The sequence below is a fragment of the Bufo bufo genome, chromosome 7, assembly GCF_905171765.1.
Source record: "Bufo bufo chromosome 7, aBufBuf1.1, whole genome shotgun sequence".
Taxonomy (NCBI): Eukaryota; Metazoa; Chordata; class Amphibia; order Anura; family Bufonidae; genus Bufo; species Bufo bufo.
Window position 1 is genome coordinate 39,016,788 of NC_053395.1, and position 24,202 is coordinate 39,040,989.

Below are 24,202 nucleotides of genomic sequence, written 5' to 3' on the forward strand. Positions count from 1 at the left end.
ACGGATCCGCTCCAAACGCAAATGTGAAAGTAGCCTTAGTGGAATGAGACTTTGTAAGAAAAAAAATAAATAAATAAATTTCCGCTAACTTGTGCCAAAAAAAAAAAAATATTCTATGAACTCGCCATGCCTCTCAAAAGTGATCTTTATAGCGCCGCAGCGATTTTACGGTGTTTTTGCAGTGATCAGAAAAAAATTAATTCTGTCACTGCGGTGGGTCGGACTGAACGCAAGTGTGCGCACAAGATCACGCCTGATCGGGCGAACACTGCGTTTTTTGTAGAGCCTATAGAACATGTCCTATTCTTGTCCGCAATTGCGAACAAGAAAAGGCATTTTCTATATAGTTCTGGCAATGTGCGGATCCGCAAAATGCGGAAAGCACATTGCCGGTGTCCGTGTTTTGCGGATCCGCAAAACACATACGGACGTCTGAATGGAGCCTTCAGGGGTTAAAAAAATCTAAAAAAATCGCATCTACAGCCTGCCAGCGAATGATCGCCGCTGGCAGGCTGTAGATCAGCTCGTTTACCTTCCGATCCTGTGAACGCGCGCTCCTGTGTGCGCGCGTTCACAGGAAATCTCCCTGCGTTAGGCGGTCGGGAGGAGGTTAAAGGACCAGTTCAGGTCTGAAGTCACTTTGTAAATTGGGGTCATTTTTGGGTGGTTTCTATTATGTAAGCCTCACAAACTACACCCCTCAAGGTATTCAAAACTGATTTTACAAACTTTGTTAACCCTTTAGGTGTTCCACAAGAGTTATTGGCAAATGGAGATGAAATTTCAGAATTTCAATTTTTGGGCAAATTTTCCATTTTAATCCATTTTGTCCAGTAACAAAGCAAGGGTTAACAGCCAAACAAAACTCAATATTTATTGCCCTGATTCTGTAGTTTATAGAAACATCCCATATGTGGTTGTAAACTACTGTACGGGCACACGGCAGGTCGCAGAAGGAAAGGAACACCATATGGTTTCTGGAAGGCAGTTTTTGCTGGACTGGTTTATTTTCACCATGTCCCATTTGAAGCCCCCCCTGATGCACCTCTAGAGTAGAAACTCAAAAAAAGTGACCCCATTTTGGAAACTACGGGATAAGGTGGCAGTTTTGTTGGGACTATTTTTAGGGTACATATGATTTTTGGTTACTCTATATTACATTTTTGTGAGGCAAGGTAACAAAAAATAGAAATTCTGAAATTTCATCTCCATTTGCAAATATCTCTTGTGGAACATCTAAAGGGTTAACAAAGTTTGTAAAATCAGTTTTGAATACCTTGAGGGGTGTAGTTTCCAAAATGGGGTCACTTTTTTGGAGTTTCTACTCTAGGGGTGGATCAGGGAGGCTTCAAATGGGACATGGTGTGAATAAACCAGTCCAGCAAAATCTGCCTTCCAGAAACCATATGGTGTTCCTCAGGTGGGCTCAGGTGGACTTATCTGGTGGGACGCAAAACTAGATGATGAGGAGGACGCGGATGAAAAGAGGAAAGTGGGGTCATCCTCATCCTCACTGGGGCTCTCTAAGTCGGAGGAAAGCAGGGCATATGCCTCCTCGGCCGAGAAAGTCCGGCGGGCCATAGGGGAGTGTGTGTGTTCGTGTGTAAAACTTTATTTAGTGTGCATGTGTGTGGGGGTACGGGTGTTCACGTTCATTTATACCCTACCCTAACCCAGCCTAAACCTAACAGAATTTTTTTTTTTTACTTAATAAAAAAAAAATGAAAGCCCCCAAAAAAAAATAAAAAATAATAATAATAATAATAATAATAATAATAATAATATTAAAACTCGCTGATCAGCGGTCCGAAGCTGATCAGCGGTGGGGTGGGCGACGCGCTAACAGTGGCCGGACGCTAAGAGTGCCAGCCACAGTCAGCGCACGCCCCAAAATTTTTTAAAAAAATAAAAATAAAGCGCTTGCGCCCCAAAAAAGCTGCAGCACCCCTGGGGGGTCTAGGGTCGGACAGCCGAGTGTGCTGTGGACCCCAGACACCCGATCAGGGTGAAGCCCAAAAAAACAAAAACTTTTTGTTTTCCCTAAACTATCCCTCAGCCTCCCTGCCTAATCTAACCTTTCCCTAAACCTGTCCCTAATACCTTTTGAGTGCCAGATGGCACTATGGTGGCTCACGTGGGGGTGCTGGGCTCAGAGGTGGACGGACGGGCTCCTCTCTCCTGGCTCCACGGAAGCAGTGTGGAGGAGGAGAGCAGAGCTCGGGGAAGTTAACCCCCGCCCACCCGTCCAGCCAATAGGATGCGATCCTGAGAGGTGATGTCACCGCCACCTCTCAGGATCTAAGGATGGTGATTGGTGGTGTATTATCACACCACCGATCACCATCCTATTCCGGGTTATCGGGTCACCAGAGACCCGAATGACGAGGAAACGCAGCAAACCGCAGGTCTGAATTGACCTGCGGTTTGCTGCGATCGCCGATACGGGGGGCTCACAGGACCCCCGTCGGCATTGTCACAGAGTGCCTACTGAATGATTTCAGCAGGCACTCTGTTCCGATCACCGCCCGCCGGTGATCGTAAATGCACAGGGCGTACATGTACGCCCTGTGTCCTTAAGGACTAGGACATCAGGGCGTACCTGTACGCCCTGTGTCCGTAAGAGGTTAAGGGTCCATTCACACATCCTTGTGTGTTTTGCAGATCCATAAAACACGGACACCGCCAATGTGCGTTCTGCATTCTGTGGACCGCACATCGCTGGCACTATAATAGACTATGCGGACAAGAATAGGACATGTTCTATTTTTTTCGGGAACAGAATTGCGGACCCGGAAGTGCGGGTCCGCATTTCCGGATCCGGGCAGCACATCCTGCTGCCCCATAGAAATGAATGGGTCCGCAATTCCGTTCTGCAAAATGCGGAACAGAATTGCGGACGTGTGAATGGACCCCGGCAAACACAATCCGAGTATCCATCTGTAATGTAAGAAATTGATACCAGTGGCTAACTAGAAGATATGCATCGGTCACAGCCCAAAATCCTGGGGGCCCTGCTGCATCAGGACCTTCAGGGCCCAATACACAAGGTCCTGTCAGTGATCAGTGTTACAAAATTGTGCGCAGTGCTGGCTGGTATTGAGACCCGTGTGTGGGACCCAGAAAACAAGAGACGCCTGCAGTGAGGAGAGTAACTGCATGTTTTGGGTTTTTTATCTAATCAGGAGCGAATAAATTTTGGGTTCTGGTCTGGAGTGTAAATTAGGGCTCATGCACACAACCGTGGTTTGGGTCGGATGCGGACGCATTCACCTCAATGGGGCGGCAAAAGATGCAGATATCACTCCATGTGCTGTCCGCATCCACACATCCGTAACATTATAGAACATGTCCTATTCTTGCCCGAGTTATGGACAAGGATAGGACTGTTCTATTAAGGGCCGGACGTTCCGTTCCGCAAAAGGAGTAATGCACGCGGCCAGTATCAGTGTTTTGCGCATCCACAATTTGCAGACAGCCAACGCTGATGTGCAAGAGCCCTTAACCTTGAGACCGAATCCGGGGTCTTGTGTCCGATTCATTTAGGGGTCTGGAGTTTTAGCAACTGTTCAATCACTCACTTCTTTCAGGCGCAGTTTGGAAAATTTAAGCAACAAGATAATTGGCTGCAATTAGCATTTGCCACACTTTTCCCTTCTTTTTAACAGTGTTGAGCGAACTTGCGATTTCGGTTATCTAAGAATTCTGTAATGGATTCCGTTACGACGGACTAGAACGGAATTGTATGATGGAATGCACCACGGAAGCCTATAAGAGGTATTCCATAATGCCTTCCGTCATAATAGAGGTCTATGGCCAGAGTAGACTTCTATTCTGACGGAATGCAATATGGAATACCTATTATAGGCTTCCGTGGAGCATGCGGTCACACAATTCCGTTATGGTCCGTGGTAGCGGAATTCATAACAGGACTCTTAGATAATCCGAACGCCGAACTTGCAAATCGCAAGTTCGCTTAACACTACTTTTGAACAATTCCTCTAAGGTTGGATTGCCTGTTTGGACAGGAGCATTAGATCTGCTAATGTTACGCTATGTTCAGATTTTTTCAATACAGACTTCATATGACAAAGGCTAAAATCTAACGCAAATCCATGGCCTTTAGAAACTTTGCAGCATGCCCTAAAATGTAAACCCCGTGTACTAGAACTCCATTGTATTTTTTAGGCATATTTTACAAAGCATTTGGACAGTCTTCAGACCCTTTCACCCAAGTTTCATCCCAAATCTATCAGCACTCAATACCCCCCTTAAGGAGAAAGTGAAAAAATAAATTTTAGAAATGTATTAAAAAAGGAAAAACTTAAATTTTGCATGGACATAAGTATTCAGACCCTTTGCTATGACACTTGAAACTTAGCTCTGAGGGCCATTCATTTCTCTTGATTATCTCTGAGATGTTTCTACATGTGGATTGGAGTCACCGGTTGTAAATTCAATTGGCTGGACATGATTTGTGAAGAATCAGCCCTGTCTATATAAGACAGGTGACTAGGAACCCAATGGTCACTCTGGCTGAGCTCCAGAGATCCTGTGTGCACATGGGAGAAACTTTCCGAAGGTCAACCATCATTGCAGCACTCCACCAATCTGGGCTTTATGGCAGAGTGGCCAGAAAGAAGCCTCTCCCCAGTAAAAGACAGGGACTAAGCTAAAACAGTTTGCGCGAAAGCTAAAAGAAAAACAGGAAAACCAAACAATGTACAAACCCAGAACCACGAAGGCCACAACAAGGCCCGTAACCAGAGAGAATGGGTGGGAGCTGTGTCCCAATGAACAGAAGAGAAACAGATTTTACGGCAAGTACAAAAATCTAGTTTTCTGATCCGTATCATTGGGGGACACAGGCTTGACCTTGCGACGTTACAGAGCAGTCCCAGGGATGGGTCATAAACTAAGAAGCTATCCGGCCAATCAGAGAACCGCTGTCTGCAAAATTCTACGCCCCAGAGAAGCGTCAGAAGATGCAAAAGTGTGCACTCTGTAAAATTTGGAAAAGGTGAGCAAAGACGACCAGGTAGCCGCCTTGCACACCTGAAGGGCCTAAGCCCCATGATGTACTGCCCAAGAGGCCCCCATTGCCCGAGCAGAATAAGCAGTAACCCGGAAGGGTGGAGTCCAGTCACTGATGCGGTGCCCTTCCACAATGGCCAAATTAATGCATCGGGAAATGGAAACCTTGGACGCAGCCAGCCCTCGTCTCGGTCCCTCTGGAATGACGACTAGAGAATCCATCCGTCGGAAAGAGGACATCTGAGACAGACAGATGCGAATGGCCCGAACCAAATCCAGAGTGTGGAGAGACTGCTCATGAGGATGAGACGGGGCAGGACAAAAGGAAGGGAGAATGATCCCTTTATTGAGATGGAATGCAGACACAACCCTCGGAAGGAAGGACTGGACAGGGTGAAGAACTACTTTATCCTGGTGGAGGATAAGGAAGGGGGACAGACAGGAAAGAGCCACTAGCTCAGACACCGTACGGACGGAAGTGATTGCCACCAAAAAGGCCACCTTGTAGGACAGGAAGCAAAGGCTCAAACGGAGAGGACTGGAGAGTGATGAGCACCAGATTAAGGTCCCACGGATTCAACGGAGGACGGCAAGGTGGCGCAGCGTGCGCCATCCCCCTCAGAAAGGTCTGAACCGCAAAAAGCAAAGCCAAGTTTCGTTGAAAAAGAATGGAAAGGGACGAAACTTGCCCTTTGAGGGAACTGAGAGCCAGCCCCAAGTCCATGCCCGACTGCAGGAAAGACAAGAGTCGAGGCAACGAGAAACCGAATGGGAGACACCAACTGAAGTAGGACTTTCAGGTCCGGTAAAAGATCCGGGAGGACGATGGTTTCCTAGCACGAATCATGGCCTGGACAACCGCATCCGAGAAACCCCGAGCCCTTAGTACGGCGGCTTCAACAGCCATGCCGTTAAATGTAGAGACCCTAAATTCGGGTGAAAGATCGGTCCCTGCGGCAAGAGGTCCTCCCGAAGGGGAAGAGGCCATGGTTCGTCGGCGAAGAGGGAGACTATGGATGCGTGCCATACTCTGCGTGGCCAGTCCGGGGCCACGAGAATGATGGGCAGACCTTCGGACCTGATTTTTCAGAGAAGACGCAGAATGAGCGGAAGAGGAGGGAGCACACGTAAGGAAACGTGAACTGCGTCCATGGGATCACAAGGGCATCCGACGCCCGAGCCAGAGGATCCTTGGACCTCGCCACGAGGGTCTATACCTTGCGGTTGAAGCAGGAGGCCATGAGATCCACATCCGGCCAACCCCATCGCTCGCAGATCGTGAGAAAGACCTGTGGATGCAGAGCCCATTCGCCAGGATCAAGTCTCTCTCGGGTGAGAAAGTCGTCGATCCAGTTGTCAACGCCGGGGATATGAACTACCGACAGAGCTGGGACATGGCTCTCTGCCCAAGAGAGGATAAGCGCTGCTTCTGACATGGCTGCAGGGCTCCGGGTGCCACCCTGGTGGTTTAGATATGCGACTGCTGTGGAGTTGTCGGATTGAACCCAAACTGGATGCCCCCGGAGACTGTACGTCCAATGAACCAGAGAGAAACGAATCGGCTGCAATTCTAGGATATTGATCGGAAGTTGGTGTTCCCCGCGGGACCAGGAGCCCTGGACCGAGAGATTGTCCAGAAGTCACCCCCAGCCCCGGAGACTGGCATCCGTCGTCAACACTATCCAGCAGAGGGGAAGGAAGGAACAGCCCGACGTCAGCATCTGAGACATCAACCACCAGCGAAGGTCTCGGTGCGTAGGTGCAGGGAGACGGATGAGTCGATCCAGGGGAATGGTCCCAAATGGTCAGAATGCACCGCTGAAGAGCCCTGTTATGGAACTGAGCATAGGGCACTGCTTCGAAGGAAGAGACCATGTGGCCCAGAGCCCTCATGCACTGGCGAATGTTGCGGCCTGAGCCTCTTCCCAAGGAGAGGATCTGACGACGGAGAGTGGAGAGTTTGTCCGGGGGCAAGAATATCTTGGCCCGAACAGTGTCGAAAAGCATGCCCAGAAACATCAGTTGCTGAGATGGATGAAGACATTACTTTGATAGGTTCAGAACCCATCTGAAGCATTCCAGGGTGTCCCGGACGATGCGCAGACTGTCCGCCGTTGCCTGGAATGACGGACCCTTGATCAGGATATCGTCCAAGTATGGAATCGCCACTATCCCCCTGGCATGAAGCAGAGCCATGACTGAGGCCAGAATCTTGGTAAAGACTCTGGGAGCTGTGGCAAGACCGAATGGGAGGGCCACAAACTGGTAATGAAAAGGTCCCACTGCGGACCGAAGATATTTCTGGTGACCGACGTAGATGGGAACATAAAGGTAGGCGTCTTTGATGTCTATGGAGGACAGGAATCCATGGGTCCATGGATGCAATGACTCCATCCGGAAGCACCGGAGACAAAGGAATTGGTTGAGGGCTTTGAGGTATAGCATGGGACAGAATGGGAGGCGGAGGGAGAGGTCAGGGGGGACAAGCGAAAAAAACAGGGCAGAGGCGGGGATCGGAACTCCAGTTTGTAACCCTCCGATATGACTTCTCGCACCCAAGCTTCTGAGATGGAAGCTATCCAGAAATGCTAGAAGAGATGAAGACTACCTCCCACTCGAATGGGGGGAGCCAGAGTCTACCTGTCATGCAGAGGAGGACTTGGAGGTATAGGGCTTGGAGCCCTGCTGACGAGGACGCCAGAGAGGGTGAGGCTTGAAAGATGGTTTGCGCTTCTGCTGTGAGACAGATTTGACGGCTGGCCGCTTCGGGCTGGAGGAACTCTGAAAAAGCCGAAAAAGAGGTCTGCGCTTATTAGACCTGTTGAAGTGCGTCCTGCTCTGCGGCAAATGGATGCTTTTACCCCCTGTAGCATCAGAGATAATCTCACCCAGACGCTTGCCAAAAAGTCTGCTACCTGCAAAGGGAAGAGACGTCAAGGCCCGTTTAGAAGTGTTATCTGCCACCCAGCAAGATAGCCATAGGGTACGGCAAATAGCCACCAAAATTGCTGAAGAGGGGGCCACAAGCCTGGCCACGTCCAGAGAGGCCTCACAGATGTAAGAGCTGATGTGGGAAAGTTGCACTGCAATACCTGAAAGCTCCTCCGGGGAGTCCCCAGAGGCAAGGCCCTAACGTAGCTTGTTTGCCCACTCAATCATAGCGTTACTAATCCATGTCGAGGCAAAACCGGGAGCAGGGCAGTGCCAACTGCTTCAAAAGAAGATTTGGCAAAATATTCCAATTTCTTATCCCTTGGGTCAGAAAAGGAGGCCCCATCCGCGATGGCATGGTGGTATTCTTAGTCAGGCGGGATACCAGAGGGTCAACAATAGGAGAGGACGACCACTTCTTTGTCAAATCCTCTGGAAAGGGATAGAAGACGTCTAAACGTTTCAGTAAAGCAAAACGCCTGTCAGGGAAGTTCCATTCCTTTGAAAGGGAGGAATCAAACTCCGGGTGGTTGGGGAACACCTTTGGTGAGTGACGGGATCGCCTGAAGGAAAAACCGGAACTAGCAGATGAGGGCGCAGGGTCCTCAACCTGTAAGGTTTCTATAACCGCTGCCATGAGATTGTCTACCATAGCGGACAGTTTGGAAGACTGGTCCTCCGGTGAGACAAAGTCAGAGTCTGATAACGTTTCCTCTTCTAATGAGGACGCGTCGGAGCAAGATTCCCTGGGAGGTGGTGGGGAGATGGATGAAACGGGGGACGCAGATGCTCTTCGAGGAGAGGGTGGTCTGGCCCGTTTTGCAGGACGGCCACGATAGGGAGCAGCAGAGGGGTCCCCAGAGTCTGACTGGTCAGATGATGGCCACTCAGCCAAACGCCCCAGCATGTCCACAATGGCCCTGTTGGACTGGGAAACATCCTGCACCATCTTAGACAGAGAGCGCACCCATTCCGGCTCTACCTTGGGCTGGGCAGGGGGGCGACTGGGACAGGGTCAGAGCCCCTTGGCTGTGGAGCAGAGTGCGATCGACTGACCGGATGGGAATTTTGAGCGACAAATAGCACATGCACATGCAAAACGTCGCATGAAAGTGACTGACCGCTTTAGGGCCTGAGTTCGGACATAGTGAGTACCTGTGGTGAAAGGTAGGAGGGTAAAGCTAGACCCTGTAGGAAGGAGGTGAAAGATCTTACCCAGCCTGTGTCTCTTACTGCAGCCTGTTCGGAGAAAACCTGATGCCAGGGTCCACAGAGGTCCTCCTGAGCAGGAGATGGGCAGAGTCAGAGAAACCAGCGCAAAGAATTCGTGCCAGGAAGCCAGATGAAGGAGGGGGAAGCGGGGAGAACTCATGCCCCGCCCCCATAATGGAGTCGGCCGCCCGCGATAATGAAAAAAAGGAGCGCCAACTGATTCCCCAGGACTCTGCCCCACACCCCCCGTACAGTGGTGCTGCCACAAGGAGCCTCGGCCGAGCTGAAATGTCGGCCGGATGAGAAGTATCTGCAGTGAGCAGATCGGAAGTAGGCCGCAGTAGAAGCCGGGTCCTCACTGCATTGTTGGGGGTGCAGGGCCCAGAAAGAAGCTTGGCAAGTACAGAGGGCACTGTCAGGTTGGATGGGGACTGTCGTGGACAGCTATTTTCAGGTCTCCCTAGAGCAGGGATCTCAAACTGCGGCCCTCCAGCTGTTGCAAAACTACAACTCCCACAATGCCCTGCTGTAGGCTGATACCTGGGAGTTGTAGTTTTGCAACAGCTGGAGGGCCGCAGTTTGAGATCCCTGCTCTAGGGAGACCTGAAAATAGCTGTCCACGACAGTCCCCATCCAACCTGACAGCGCCTGAGAGGATCTGCAGAGAAGAATGGCAGAAAATCATCAAATCTAGGTGTGCCAACCTTGTGGCATCATACCCTAGAAGACTGGAGGTTGTAATCACTGCCAAGTCCTGAGTAAAGGGTCTGAATACTTTTGTCAATGCAAGATTTTAGTTTTTCCTCTTCAATAATTTAGCAATAATTTTGACCGTTCGGTTTTCACTTTCTCATTTTGGGGTACTGAGTCCAGAACGATGGTGGAAAACTGCAATTTAGTGTTTTTTAGCACAAGGCTACAACGTGACAAAATGGGGATAAAGTGAAAGGGTCTGAAAACTTTCCAAATGTACTGTAGATGCAGAATCTGCACATCAAATTCCAAACTGAATGTACTGAATGTAAACGAGCGCAGATTACTAACTCACATTGTGGATGACCTTCTCCTCTTCGTCCAGACACGACCGGTATAAGGTGCTCAGAAGCAGCTCCATGTGCTGAGTAGTATGATCTTCTGCATGAAGCAACAAGACCACGAGGAGCTGCGCAGCTTTAACCCGGGTACCAGCTACCCAGTCGGTAATGTCGCGGCTAACTGCGGGGAGAATTTTCGAGAGATTTCTGAATATTAGCTCGCGACATCCCAAGCAAGGTCTCTGCACTGAAACGGAAAGAAAGCAAGAACGAAAATATATCTGTTATGAAACGTATAGAACCGGTGTCTAAAATTCTGTAAAATTCCTTTTATCAGACATTAACATGACTAACTGGATGATGAAATGGGGCCACATTATACCACACAATGGGGGGGAATTTATCATGAGGGGAATATTCGAAGTCAATTTTGGGGTAAGCGTACTGTATGCCACATTTATCAAATTCACATGTTGTTTGATAAATTTGTCTTACCCTTAAACCTAACACTTCTAGAAAAGCTCCTCCAGTTCTCCTGCTCCTCCTGGAGTAAAATTCTGCAGTTTGTTTATCTGATTGGTGGGGGCCCGACACCCGAGACCCCCGCCGATCAGCTGTTTGAGAAGGCAGCGGCGCTCCAGGAGCGCCGCGGCCTTCTCACTCTTTACCGCTGGCCCGGTGACGTCACGACTAGTATCAACTTGCCTGGGAGCGGCTAAGCTCTGTTCACTTGAATGGAGCTTAGCCACGCCCACACTAGTTGATACTAGTCGTGACGTCACTGGGCCCGTAGTAAACAGTGATAAGGCCGCGGCGCTCCCGGAGCGCCGCTGCCTTCTCAAACAGCTGATCGGCAGGGGTCCCGGACCCCCGCCGATCAGATGCTGATGATCTATCCAGAGGATAAACAAACTGCAGAACCCCTTTAAAGTCTCAGTGATAAAACTGGAGTGAAACTTATTTACAAAGCTAACCACGCCCAATTTACCCCCATATTTCAAAATGGTATTGAGTAATGTAAAAATGCTAAAAGTCACAACAATTTTGCGCAAGTGGGCCCAAAAAGTCGCTACTTTTTAAAGCCAAAATAATGGGGGTTAAGGCGTGATATATCAGGGACAATGAGCATAAATAATACTGAGGTGATGAACAATGCCCAATACAGTATAACATTTATATCAAAGATAAAGGAGTCCTCTAATTGTTCTCTTTGGCTGAATTCACATTACATTTGCAGTAACCGATATGGTGAATATATATATATAGAATGGCTGCAGACCGCAAAGTCACCACCAAGTTTTAGTGTAACGTTGGGATCATCTTACTAGCGGGCGAGTACATCCTTTTGCACAAACATCTGCGGGATTGAGAAATCCTTATAGTATCTGTAAGCTGCTGTCGTTTCCACGCATCTATGCATTGTGTGTGGATAAGAACTCAAGCACACAAACTTATTTGGTTTCCGTGTCCATTTCGTTGTTTTTGCGGATAGGATGCGGACCCATTCATTTCATTGGGTCCGCAAAAAAATGTGGACAGCACGCCGTGTGCTGTCCGCATCCGTATGGCCTTTCAGTAGCCCCACAAATAAGATAAAACATGTCCTTTTCTTATCCATTTTGCGGGCAAAAATAGGCATTGTTACAATGGATTCGAAAAAATTATCTAAAAAACACGGATGCAACACGGACGTGTTGCCTGAGCCCTAAATGGTAAATGATACCTTGTTCTATATGCCAGGACTTTTATACGATGGTTTATCTTTCGATAGGCCATTTACTTCAGATCTGTGGATGGTCAACTCCCATCACCACCATGATCATTGACTTGAATGGAGCCAAGCACTGTGATTTGCGGAGAAGAATAGGACATGTTCTATCTTTTCACGGTACCGAAATATGGAAATACTGAAACTGAATGCACATGGAGACACTTAATTTTTTTTTTTTTCTGAACCATTGAAATGAATGGTTCAGTATATGTACCGCATACTGAACTCAAAAAACGGCCAGTATGCTGAACGCAAAATACTGTCGTGTGCATGAGCCCTAAAGAGGACCTTTCACCTCTCCTGACTTGCCTGTTTTAATAGCTTCATGCATTCCCCATGTAAAAACAATTCTGGAGCATCTATTCTTATGTCTCTATGTTGTGCCATTCCTTTATTATTTCTACTAGAAGTTATGAATGACTTGCTAGCAGTCTGCAGTAAGGATACAGAGGGGCGGTAACCAGTTGGGGGGGTGTGTACCTGCAGAGACTCACTCTATCCAATCAGTGCTGCCATTTTCAGTTTGTGCAGGTACACACCCCCAACTGGTTACCGCCCCTCTGTACCCTTACTGCAGACTAATAGCAATTCATTCATAACTTCTAGTAGAAATAATAAAGGAACGGCACAACATAGAGCCATAAGAATAGATGCTCCAGAATTGTTTTTACATGGGGAATGCATGAAGCTATTAAAACAGGCAAGTCAGGAGCGGTGACAGGTCCTCTAAGTGGCTGTGGCTGGTACTGCAGCTCAGTCCTATTCACCAATACCAGGCACAACCACTAACCAATGTATAGCAATGTGCCTGGCAAACAATGAAGGATAGGTGTCCCCTACAGCCCCATCAAGCAGCAGTGATTTATTCTTCTCTTACCTTCAGGCGGATAAAATGCAGGAAACGCTGTGCTGAAATCCATCTTATCTTTCAGATCATCTTCATTTTCGGTTTCCCATTGTAAACCAATTTTCTGCCAATAATCCAGGGCAGTTTGTCTGAATTTATAGAAAATGGAACCAGTGAATACAGGTATTCTTGGTAAATGTATCACAACGAACGAGAATGTTCGGTAGGGTTTAGAAAACTCCACAAAGCGGAAAAAAAATTAGCACAGATGTGAGAACATATAGATGTGAGAACATGAGGAAATCTCTTTTTTTTCCCATTAATGTGCTGATTGCAGGGTCTCCAGTCACTGGACTAGGTCATCAATATAAGATCGGCGGGGGTCCGACACCCGGCCGATCAGCTGTTTGAAGAGAAGGCGCGCGCCGTGCTCTTCATTGTTTACCTGCTCGCCATCGCATCTGCAGTGGTGAGCAGGTGCAATTACACCCAATTCGTCCCATTCATTTCAATGGGACGGATTGCTCCTATAGAAATGTATAGGAATAAGCCGTCCCATTGAAATGAATGGGACGGATTGGGGGTAATTACACCCGCTCACCGCTGCAGATGCGACGGCGAGCAGGTAAACAATGAAGAGATGGCAGAGCTGGCACGGTGCCTTCTCTTCAAACAGCTGATCGGCGGTGCGGGGGGGTTTGGCGGCTGCAAGACCCCTGCCAATCTAATATTGATGGTTATAACAGGCTTTGTTCAGCTGTAGAACAAAAAATGGCGCACCATAGGGTAATAACGTCTGATAAGCAAAAAGGAATAGTATCTCCAAAAATGGAGGCTCGCCTTGTAAAGTTGTGCTAGACGTAGGCACAACTCTAGTGTAGGCACATGCAGGGTTAACGAGATGGTATGCAGCCCGGGATGCAAGTACTTCTGGTCAGGGATGCCTGGAATCCCTCAGAAAGCCGGTAGATCAGCAAGGAAAGGAGTGTCCCACCGGGTGGTTTTTGCGCCGTGGGACACTCCTTTCCTTGCTGATCTAATATTGATGACCTATCCTGAGGATGGTAATCATTAAAAATACCTTGGACAACCCCTTTACATCTGTAGTGGAAGTAGGGTGCACGTGCTGACACATAAAAAAAGGAGAGAAACGTTGAAATTGGAACATTTAGTAACTCACTTGATGTCAGGAATCTCATCTGTGCCGCTGCTCAGCAGAAGAGGTATTAGTTTATGGAAATAGGAATATCTGTCCCTCAGCTCCAAAAGCCAGTTCCCCACCACAATGGTGACTGCGAGACGAACCTGCAAAATAAGGCAGAAGACACCTCCGCTCCATAAAATGACTAGAACTCAGGAAATTGGAATTGTCTAGAATGAGCAACGCACAGAAACAGAAGAAGCCGCCGGGAATACTAAAACCGAAAAAGTAACACTAACCGCCCCTCCCTCCCATTTCCGTACCGGGGTCTCACGCATCCATCAGTGGTATGGGACCAGCAAAGATGACTGACATCAGGACCTGAGTGAAGGCCAGGGGATGACACGTGGAGGGAATGAGCTGCCAAAATGCGTTGTGATGGAACCTGATGCTGGGGGATACAAGAAAGGGTCGGTGCCATGTCTACTCCGCCTGGTCATTGGTTTTATTCTGCTCTGCAATGCCCATCATCTCCGTGCAGCACCAGGACAACATCCTCCGGCATAATGACCACCACCAGCTGCCCGGACACATCATGGACTTCAATGGACGTTGCTGACACCCAGGTTTTATGGCCTTCTGTACATCCTACCCCTATAGACACATCTGATTTTGGGGGGTCTGCTCTGATGTCTGATTAATATTTGAGTCTGGAATAATTTAGAATTTATTTAGGGTCCAGGGTCTGAGTTAATTTGGGAGTCCATGGCCACCCCATGCGTCTGCTCTTGGGAGGAGGAAGAAATGGGTTGGGCATTTCCAGTCGGATCCTATTGACTCGCCCCCCACCCCTCCCCCTCTCTGTCTTGTTTAGGCTACTTTCACACTCGCGTTTGGTGCGGATCCGTCATGGATCTGCACAGACGGATCCGTTCAGATAATACAACAGTTTGCATCCGTTCAGAACGGATCCGTTTGTATTATCTGTAACATAGCCAAGTCGGATCCGTCTTGAACACCATTGAAAGTCAATGGAGGACGGATCCGTTTTCTATTGTGCCAGATTGTGTCGTAGAAAACGGATCCGTCCTCATTGACTTACATTTTGTGCCAGGACGGATCCGTTTGGCTCAGTTTCGGCAGACTGACACCAAAAGCGGAATGGAGACGGATCGGAGGCAAACTGATGCATTCTAAGCGGATCCTTCTCCATTCAGAATACATTAGGGCAAAACTGATCCGTTTTGGACCGCTTGTGAGAGCCCTGAATGGATCTCCCAAACGCTAAGCCAAAACGCCAGTGTGAAAGTAGCCTAACATTGCGTTTTCTGAACACAGAACAGTCTATGAAATGTCCCTTTAACATCTCGGATACTGGATGAGACAGTCTTTGTTTTCTTCCAGAAAGGAGCGCCGTTAATGGAGAGCAATTGCCCCCAATTAGCAGTGTAAGCTTCGAGGACTAAATAACAGCTTGTTTTGATTGAAGAACTTAATGATGAAATTGTTGGATGGGAGTGAAAGGTAATTGCTGGCATGTAAGACATGCCCATGCCAACCATCCTGCTGAAGAGCTTCCTCTTTGGCAAGCACCGCTCCAGCCTACTCACTCCGGGCGCACCAATCTACTGATTGGGAAATCTCTGACAACAGACCCGTCGTAACCCTTACAAGATGTGTGGGGAAGGAAAGAGGAGCATGGCTGTACAATCGCTGGGAGCTTATTTTTTTTAATAATAATAATAATAAAAAACGGAAACTGGAAAACCCAGATCTGAAAGAGCTGCGCTTCAGCTTTATTAAAGCGACCCTCTGGTTCAAGAAAAACAAAGTCACATTAACTGGGGAACAAACTGAAAACGTACCTGGTGACCTCCTTTTCAGCTGCTTATCTGCAAAGTCCCGGGCTCTTCTTCTGCCATCCAAGATGGCCGCACCGCGTCTCAGACTATCTGGTCCAGGACACTTCCTGCTTCTCCAGCCCTGCTCCCGGATTGGCCGGCACGGCTCACATGAGCAATGCTGGCCAATCCGAGGGCAGCAGGAGGTGTCTGGACTACCAAATGCACAAAGTCTGAGAAGCGGTGCGGCCATCCTGGATGACAGAATAGAAGCCCAGGAATTGGGGGATTTACAGATGAAAAGGAGGGCACCAGGTAAGCGTTCTGTTCACCTGCCATTTAATGCGAGTTGCTTTCGTTGAACCAAGAGACCAACATGCCACATGGCTGTGGTGACGGGTCTGTCCTTTGCTTACTGGGCTGCTTACTGGGCACCAAAAAAAGACTCAGTAAATTACCTAGTATTGCCTTGCAGCACAGCTTGTGTACAGCGATCCCATTTTGTCTGGTTGTTGCAGCATGTACCTTCCTATATGTGCCTACAGCAAGACGTGGTTAAAAATAAAATAAAAAAGCCGCTCTGGTGGTCCCCACCGGTCCTGCAGTGATTACGTAGCGCACGTTATTCACATGACAAGCCTTGGCAGTCATGTGCTGTACATGCAAGCATCACCACTGAGACCAGCGATTGGCTGCAGCGGTCGTGTGAATGATTGGATTTTTTTTTTTTTCTTGTATATCATTTCCTTCTTGTAGACAATTTTCTTAAAGGGGTTTTCAGGACCCCCGCCGATCAGCTGTTTGAGAAGGCACCAGGGCAACGGCCTTCTCCAGCATTTCCTATGCCATATGATGTCACGTTTAACGATCACATGACCTAGGTGCAGCGGCCTTCTCTCTGCTCACCAAGCACAGCGACGTGGATTGTATAGGGGCTGTGCTTGGTACTGCAGATCAGTCACAATGGGGCTAAGCTGCAATACCAAGCATAGCTGCTATATAATGTACGGCGCTGTGCCTGGTGAGCGCGGAGAAGGCCGTAGCGCTCACAGGAGCGCCGATGCCTTAAACAGCTGATCGGCGGGGGTCCCGGTTATCGGACCGCCACCAATCAGATACTAATGACCTATCCAGAGAATGGACCATAGGCGCAAAACGCAACCAGAGTTTGTTTCAAACCAATAGGTTTTTTTATTTTTATTATCGTGACAACGCGTTTCGGGGTTCTGTGGACCCCTTTTTCAAGTCGGTGAAAATGCTGCTGATGGAAAGTGCGCTGCTCCCAGCATCTGGCACGTGCGGCGTCCAGAAGCATCCAGAGTCCAGTGGATACATACCTCATACACTGACCCAGACGGCGGCCTGGCCCCCGCCAAAGGTGAACACGGACGTAATCAGCAGCACCAACCAGCAACACTTAAACCACTCCTACTCGCCTCCAGTACAGTTGCACCGAACATTAGGTGCAACAACAGGTGAGCAGTACCACTCGTCCTGTATTTGGAGGCTTGTTCTGAACCTACTCACCCTATGGGCGCCTTTTTCCTCCTTTGGCCACTTTTTTCTGACCTATCCAGAGGACAGGTCATCAGTTTTAAAGTCTTAGAAAACTCTTTTAAACTCCTGGACAACCCCTTTAAGTGTGGCTTTGTTCTGCATTTAAAATACATGGATCCCCGCTCTGCAGAAAACCAATGTGGGACTTTCTCAGCGAGGTCCCAATGGCATAAAAACAAAGGGGTGAAGGGATAGAAATCAGGACAAAGGGGCACGGTGGGTTATACGGATTCTAAACTTTCTTAGAAGTGCCCATGCTACGCAGGATGGTCCATCCTCTTCCTCAGCACCCCATAAGCCTGACATTTATCCCGTCATCCCTTTGTTTTTATTCCTTGCAACAAGCAATTCCATATTCCATAGTAAAGATGCATGCAGGGGCCCCTGGCTGGAAGTTGTGGGACAACCCATTTAAAAGGAGTCTGTCAGCAGTTGTGGTGATGCTAAACTGCTGAAAGCCCCAAGTAGGGGCTGAGGAGAGTAAGACAAACATACTGATTGTGGAGCTTTTCTCATCTGGAGTAGTAAGAATATGAACTTTTATTCTGAGAAATACTTCACAGCCCATCCTCTGATTGACAGCTTTGGCATCCAATCAGGAGACTCCTACAGCTGTCACTCAGAGCAAAGACGAGGCGACGTGATGCAGCTCAATGCAGAGGGCACGTCACAGTGAAGCTTCACCTACTTGGCACTTAAAAGGAACCTGTCACCGGGATTTTGGGTATAGAGCTGAGGACATGGGTTGTGAAGGAGCCCAGCCCCGCCCACTGTGAAGGAGCCCAGCCCCGCCCACTGTGAAGGAGCCCAGCCCCGCCACACTGTGAAGGAGCCCAGCCCCGCCACACTGTGAAGGAGCCCAGCCCCGCCACACTGTGAAGGAGCCCAGCCCCGCCACACTGTGAAGGAGCCCAGCCCCGCCACACTGTGAAGGAGCCCAGCCCCGCCACACTGTGAAGGAGCCCAGCCCCGCCACACTGTGAAGGAGCCCAGCCCCGCCACACTGTGAAGGAGCCCAGCCCCGCCACACTGTGAAGGAGCCCAGCCCCGCCACACTGTGAAGGAGCCCAGCCCCGCCACACTGTGAAGGAGCCCAGCCCCGCCACACTGTGAAGGAGCCCAGCCCCGCCACACTGTGAAGGAGCCCAGCCCCGCCACACTGTGAAGGAGCCCAGCCCCGCCACACTGTGAAGGAGCCCAGCCCCGCCACACTGTGAAGGAGCCCAGCCCCGCCACACTGTGAAGGAGCCCAGCCCCGCCACACTGTGAAGGAGCCCAGCCCCGCCACACTGTGAAGGAGCCCAGCCCCGCCACACTGTGAAGGAGCCCAGCCCCGCCACACTGTGAAGGAGCCCAGCCCCGCCACACTGTGAAGGAGCCCAGCCCCGCCACACTGTGAAGGAGCCCAGCCCCGCCACACTGTGAAGGAGCCCAGCCCCGCCACACTGTGAAGGAGCCCAGCCCCGCCACACTGTGAAGGAGCCCAGCCCCGCCACACTGTGAAGGAGCCCAGCCCCGCCACACTGTGAAGGAGCCCAGCCCCGCCACACTGTGAAGGAGCCCAGCCCCGCCACACTGTGAAGGAGCCCAGCCCCGCCACACTGTGAAGGAGCCCAGCCCCGCCACACTGTGAAGGAGCCCAGCCCCGCCACACTGTGAAGGAGCCCAGCCCCGCCACACTGTGAAGGAGCCCAGCCCCGCCACACTGTGAAGGAGCCCAGCCCCGCCACACTGTGAAGGAGCCCAGCCCCGCCACACTGTGAAGGAGCCCAGCCCCGCCACACTGTGAAGGAGCCCAGCCCCGCCACACTGTGAAGGAGCCCAGCCCCGCCACACTGTGAAGGAGCCCAGCCCCGCCACACTGTGAAGGAGCCCAGCCCCGCCACACTGTGAAGGAGCCCAGCCCCGCCACACTGTGAAGGAGCCCAGCCCCGCCACACTGTGAAGGAGCCCAGCCCCGCCACACTGTGAAGGAGCCCAGCCCCGCCACACTGTGAAGGAGCCCAGCCCCGCCACACTGTGAAGGAGCCCAGCCCCGCCACACTGTGAAGGAGCCCAGCCCCGCCACACTGTGAAGGAGCCCAGCCCCGCCACACTGTGAAGGAGCCCAGCCCCGCCACACTGTGAAGGAGCCCAGCCCCGCCACACTGTGAAGGAGCCCAGCCCCGCCACACTGTGAAGGAGCCCAGCCCCGCCACACTGTGAAGGAGCCCAGCCCCGCCACACTGTGAAGGAGCCCAGCACCGCCACACTGTGAAGGAGCCCAGCACCGCCACACTGTGAAGGAGCCCAGCACCGCCACACTGTGAAGGAGCCCAGCACCGCCCACTGTGAAGGAGCCCAGCACCGCCCACTGTGAAGGAGCCCAGCACCGCCCACTGTGAAGGAGCCCAGCACCGCCCACTGTGAAGGAGCCCAGCACCGCCCACTGTGAAGGAGCCCAGCACCGCCCACTGTGAAGGAGCCCAGCCCCGCCACACTGTGAAGGAGCCCAGCCCCGCCACACTGTGAAGGAGCCCAGCCCCGCCACACTGTGAAGGAGCCCAGCACCGCCACACTGTGAAGGAGCCCAGCACCGCCACACTGTGAAGGAGCCCAGCACCGCCACACTGTGAAGGAGCCCAGCACCGCCACACTGTGAAGGAGCCCAGCACCGCCCACTGTGAAGGAGCCCAGCACCGCCCACTGTGAAGGAGCCCAGCACCGCCCACTGTGAAGGAGCCCAGCACCGCCCACTGTGAAGGAGCCCAGCACCGCCCACTGTGAAGGAGCCCAGCACCGCCCACTGTGAAGGAGCCCAGCACCGCCCACTGTGAAGGAGCCCAGCACCGCCCACTGTGAAGGAGCCCAGCACCGCCCACTGTGAAGGAGCCCAGCACCGCCCACTGTGAAGGAGCCCAGCACCGCCCACTGTGAAGGAGCCCAGCACCGCCACACTGTGAAGGAGCCCAGCACCGCCACACTGTGAAGGAGCCCAGCACCGCCACACTGTGAAGGAGCCCAGCACCGCCCACTGTGAAGGAGCCCAGCACCGCCCACTGTGAAGGAGCCCAGCACCGCCCCGCATCCTCTGAATCTCCTTCTTGCTCCCCGACGTCACAAAGCTAGAGCGCCGTAATCTCGCGATGCGTGAGCTAGCGCAAGCGCAGTTCATTCCCTGAGGCTGATGCCAGCACAGGGAAGGAACACTATGCCGACACTGCGCATGCACTAGCTCGCGCATCGCGAGATTACGGCGCTCTAGCTTTGTGACGTCGGGGAGCAAGGAGGAGATTCAGAGGATGCGGGCGGGGCTGGGCTCCGGAAATGTTAGTAACAGCTCCTTGGGCTTCTTACTTGCCTCATTTACATCTATATAAAATAGTTTTTTTGACACAATAAAAGCACACAGAGCTATGGGGACTGGGTATTGCGGATGTGCTAGCAGCCATCTAGCAGCCAATGTCCTCAGCTCTATACACAAAATCCAGGTGACAGGTTCCCTTTAAAGCTCAATCTGGCAGAATAAAAGTTCATATTCTCACTCCTCCTGATGAGAAAAGCTCCACAAAAGTTATGTTTGTTCTGCTCTCGCTAGTCCCTACCGAGTGCTGCCAGCAGTTTACCATGGTCATACACTGCTGACAGACTCCCTATATTTCACCGATATTACTCACCTGAGGTGCGTCATCGAATAGTCTCTGGGCTAGATGAGAGAGGACATCATCCACAGACTTGCCATTGCCGTACTGTATAACAGCGCCCGTTGTCTGGATGACGGCTACACGCACTTTAGAGTGCTGGTGAGATATCGTCTGCATCAGTGGTTTAATGAGAGATTCAGACTGTATGTGAAAATGTTCTGAAAAATACAGAAAAAAATACATAATATTGTCGATGATAAAAAACAAAACAAAAAAAAAAAAAAAAAAAACACACAGCATTCAAAGTAAAATAAATTAAAAAAAATGAAGCAACTTTGCAAATAGCCTTGAATACAAATCTCTCACCCTTGTGTCTACAGCCCCTGTGCATACCTGTCTTGTTACCATCACTGATCACTGATGCAATCGCTCGTCCCCATACTGACAGCAGATCGTGATTAGGCAGCACAATCTCCCGCCAGCAATCGGCGGCACTATTACAGTGGCAGAGTTCCTAGGAACGCTTGTCAGTGATGATCTGAATGTAATACTAGCAGAAAGGGGTTTTCTGAGGTTTAAATACTGATGACCTCTCCTCTGATCAGTATCAGATCAGTGAGGGTCCTACATCCGGAAACCCCGCCGATCACCTGTCCGAGGAGGCAGCCGCTCTCGCGGTACCGCTGCCGACTTCTCGCAGCTTTTCCTAGGCCAAGTGACGAGGGTGTTCATTGGTCATGTGATCTAGGAGCAGCTCGGCCCCATGGAAGTGAATGAGGCTGAGCTGCGATACCAAGCACGGCCACCATACAATGTACGGCGCTGCGCTCGGTGAGCTGCAAGCCGTGACATCAAATAGGAAAAGATGAAGAAGGCCGTGGCGCTACTGCGAGCAGCTGATCGGTGTCGGGTCTCCGCTGATCAGATACTGATCCAGTAGCCATCTTTTTCTAGTCCTGGGCAACAACTTTTAAAATTCCTGCCGAGAAGGATCGGCGCTGGAGTCCCTGAGCAGCCACTGCTGCAGGGCACACGTCAGTGGTCTCCGGCGTCTGGTCAGACTTCAAGAAAATGGCTGGGCAATAAAAGTAGGCGACCTGGCGCTGTACATAGGGTATCCGTCAGAAGTGTACGCTGCCCTCAGACAGGACCCCACACCTGGTGACACATGCCCTTTCAAACGCTAGTCACGTACCCATTTGCACAGTCTAATCCGGGTTTCCACAGGGTGGGCACAACCTTGCTGACCAGCAGTCACCAATGGCTTCCATGGAAATCCATGACGGGGATCACATGACCAATGGCTCAGATAGTCCATGCATGCACTGTACAGTTCACATCCATACAATGCAAAGACGGCCTCCATGAGTGGCACTAAAGGGGCTTTCATATCGATGGCATGTCCTCAGGATTGGTCATCAATAGGAGATAGGCGAGGGTCTGATGCCCCCACCGATCAGCTGTTTGAAGAAGCTGCAGTGCTCACCGGAGCTCTGGCGAGTGCCGCCACCTCCTTGATAGTGGCTGTGTTTGGTATTGCAGCTCAGTCCCTATCATGTGAATAGGACTGAGCCGCGCCTCGGCCACGTGAGCGATGAACGTTACGTCACATGGCCGAGGAAGAGGTCTCTTCTAACAGCCGATCAGCTGGGGTCCTGAGAGTCAAAAAAAAACCCACCCAGGGATCTCCTACTGATTACTGACCCTTGAGGATAGGCCATCAATATGAAATTCCTGGAAAACCCCTTTAAAGGGTTTACGCCACTAATAACACATATCTGCTATCCACAGAACAGGGGAGGAGTACTTGATTGCTGGGACCCTCCACTGATCACGAGAAAAGGGGCGCGCAAGTGCTGCCCCAGGAGATCGGCGCGGTGTGGTGTATAGAAGTCAATGGAGCGGTGGACAGACATGAGCACCTCCATTCTCATAGGGCGGTTCATCAGCACTTGTGGACCCCTGTCCTCGCGATCGAGGAGGATCCCACCACCGATCCTGTGCTGTGGATAGGGGCCACGTGTTAGCGGCACAGACGCCTTAGGCCCAGGTGTCGTTCTGGTTTCCATCTCCTTATGGGCTGGGGGGGTAATGATACCTACGTGGCATTACCTGGGATGCCCCTGGCATAGTTGGCAGCACACTTGCAGCTTTCCTTCTTGACATCAGGGAAGGGGTCCAGTATGGTCCTCTGCAGGATCCTGACCATGTCGTCCAGGTAGGGGCCCAGCTTCCTGCCGCACACCTCCACCAGGAGGCTCAGCAGCTGGGTGAGGGCCAGCCTCAGCTCCTCGGAGGGCTCCGCCATCTCAGGGCTCCCCAGGCGCTGGGCGAGGGCTGGCACCAGGTAGGGCAGCGCCTCCTCGGGTCTGGGGACGCTGCTCACACAGTGGGTGAGGACCTGGACGGCTATCTCCCTGCACTTCTCCATAGGGTCTGACAGGCACCGGAGCAGCGGCTTCAGCAGCTCCCCGAAGACTTCCTGCAGGGCCCCGCTGGACAGGCGCTTGTCCTCGGCCTCCCTCTGGATGGAGGTCAGGGCCCTCCGTCTGGTGCTCTTATTGTCGTCGTTCAGGCAGTTGAGGTGCCGGGCCAGGGACACTTCACAAGCCGCACGTTGCTCTCCGTCCGCCGCCATGATGGTAACCCCTGGTAACCCAAGCGCTTCCTCGCGCAACGGGCGCATTCAAATGGGCGAAACTTTATCAACAACGGACACGAGGTGAACAGTGCGGAAGAGCGTGTGTTGCAGTTGCTAGGCAACCCATGCTAAGCCCGTAGACCTCTTGTATAACAGTCCATAGCAACCAACCACCATTTCTGCAGTGAAAATTGAAAGCTGGAATTAATTGGTTGCTATGGGTCCTGGTCAGTGTGGTAGTCCCTGGCAACGGCTAACTAAATTTGGCCTCATGCACACAACAGTATTTTTGGTCCGCAAACGCTTCCTCTGGATCCACAAAACACCGTGTGCATCCCGCCATTTTGTTTTTCTCTTCAGTAGAAATGTTCGCAAAACAAGACAAGAATAGGACATGTTCTATATTTTTTGCATGGCCGCGGAACGGATGTGGAGAGCACGCGGTGCGGCGTCTGCATCTTTTGCGGTCCCATTGAAATGAATGGGTCCGCATCCGACCCGCAAATGTGTGCATCAGGCCTAAATGGCACTGAGAAAAATGCGGATTGCACAGATTCATATTTTGCGGAAAAC

General features: G+C 51.0%; 1 protein-coding gene across 1 annotated transcript in view; it reads right to left on the reverse strand.

Moving 5' to 3' along the window:
• Nucleotides 1–23,626, reverse strand: part of DNAAF5 (dynein axonemal assembly factor 5) — a 67,467-nt gene extending 43,841 nt beyond the window's left edge. The window contains exons 1-5 of the mRNA XM_040440708.1: nt 23,101–23,626; nt 21,022–21,206; nt 14,007–14,131; nt 12,857–12,975; nt 10,223–10,455 (exon numbers count right to left, since the gene is read on the reverse strand). Of these exons, the coding sequence (XP_040296642.1) occupies nt 10,223–10,455; nt 12,857–12,975; nt 14,007–14,131; nt 21,022–21,206; nt 23,101–23,626 (1,188 nt within the window). The remainder of the gene's footprint in view (nt 1–10,222; nt 10,456–12,856; nt 12,976–14,006; nt 14,132–21,021; nt 21,207–23,100) is intronic.
• Between the last annotated feature and the right edge of the window lie 576 nt (nt 23,627–24,202).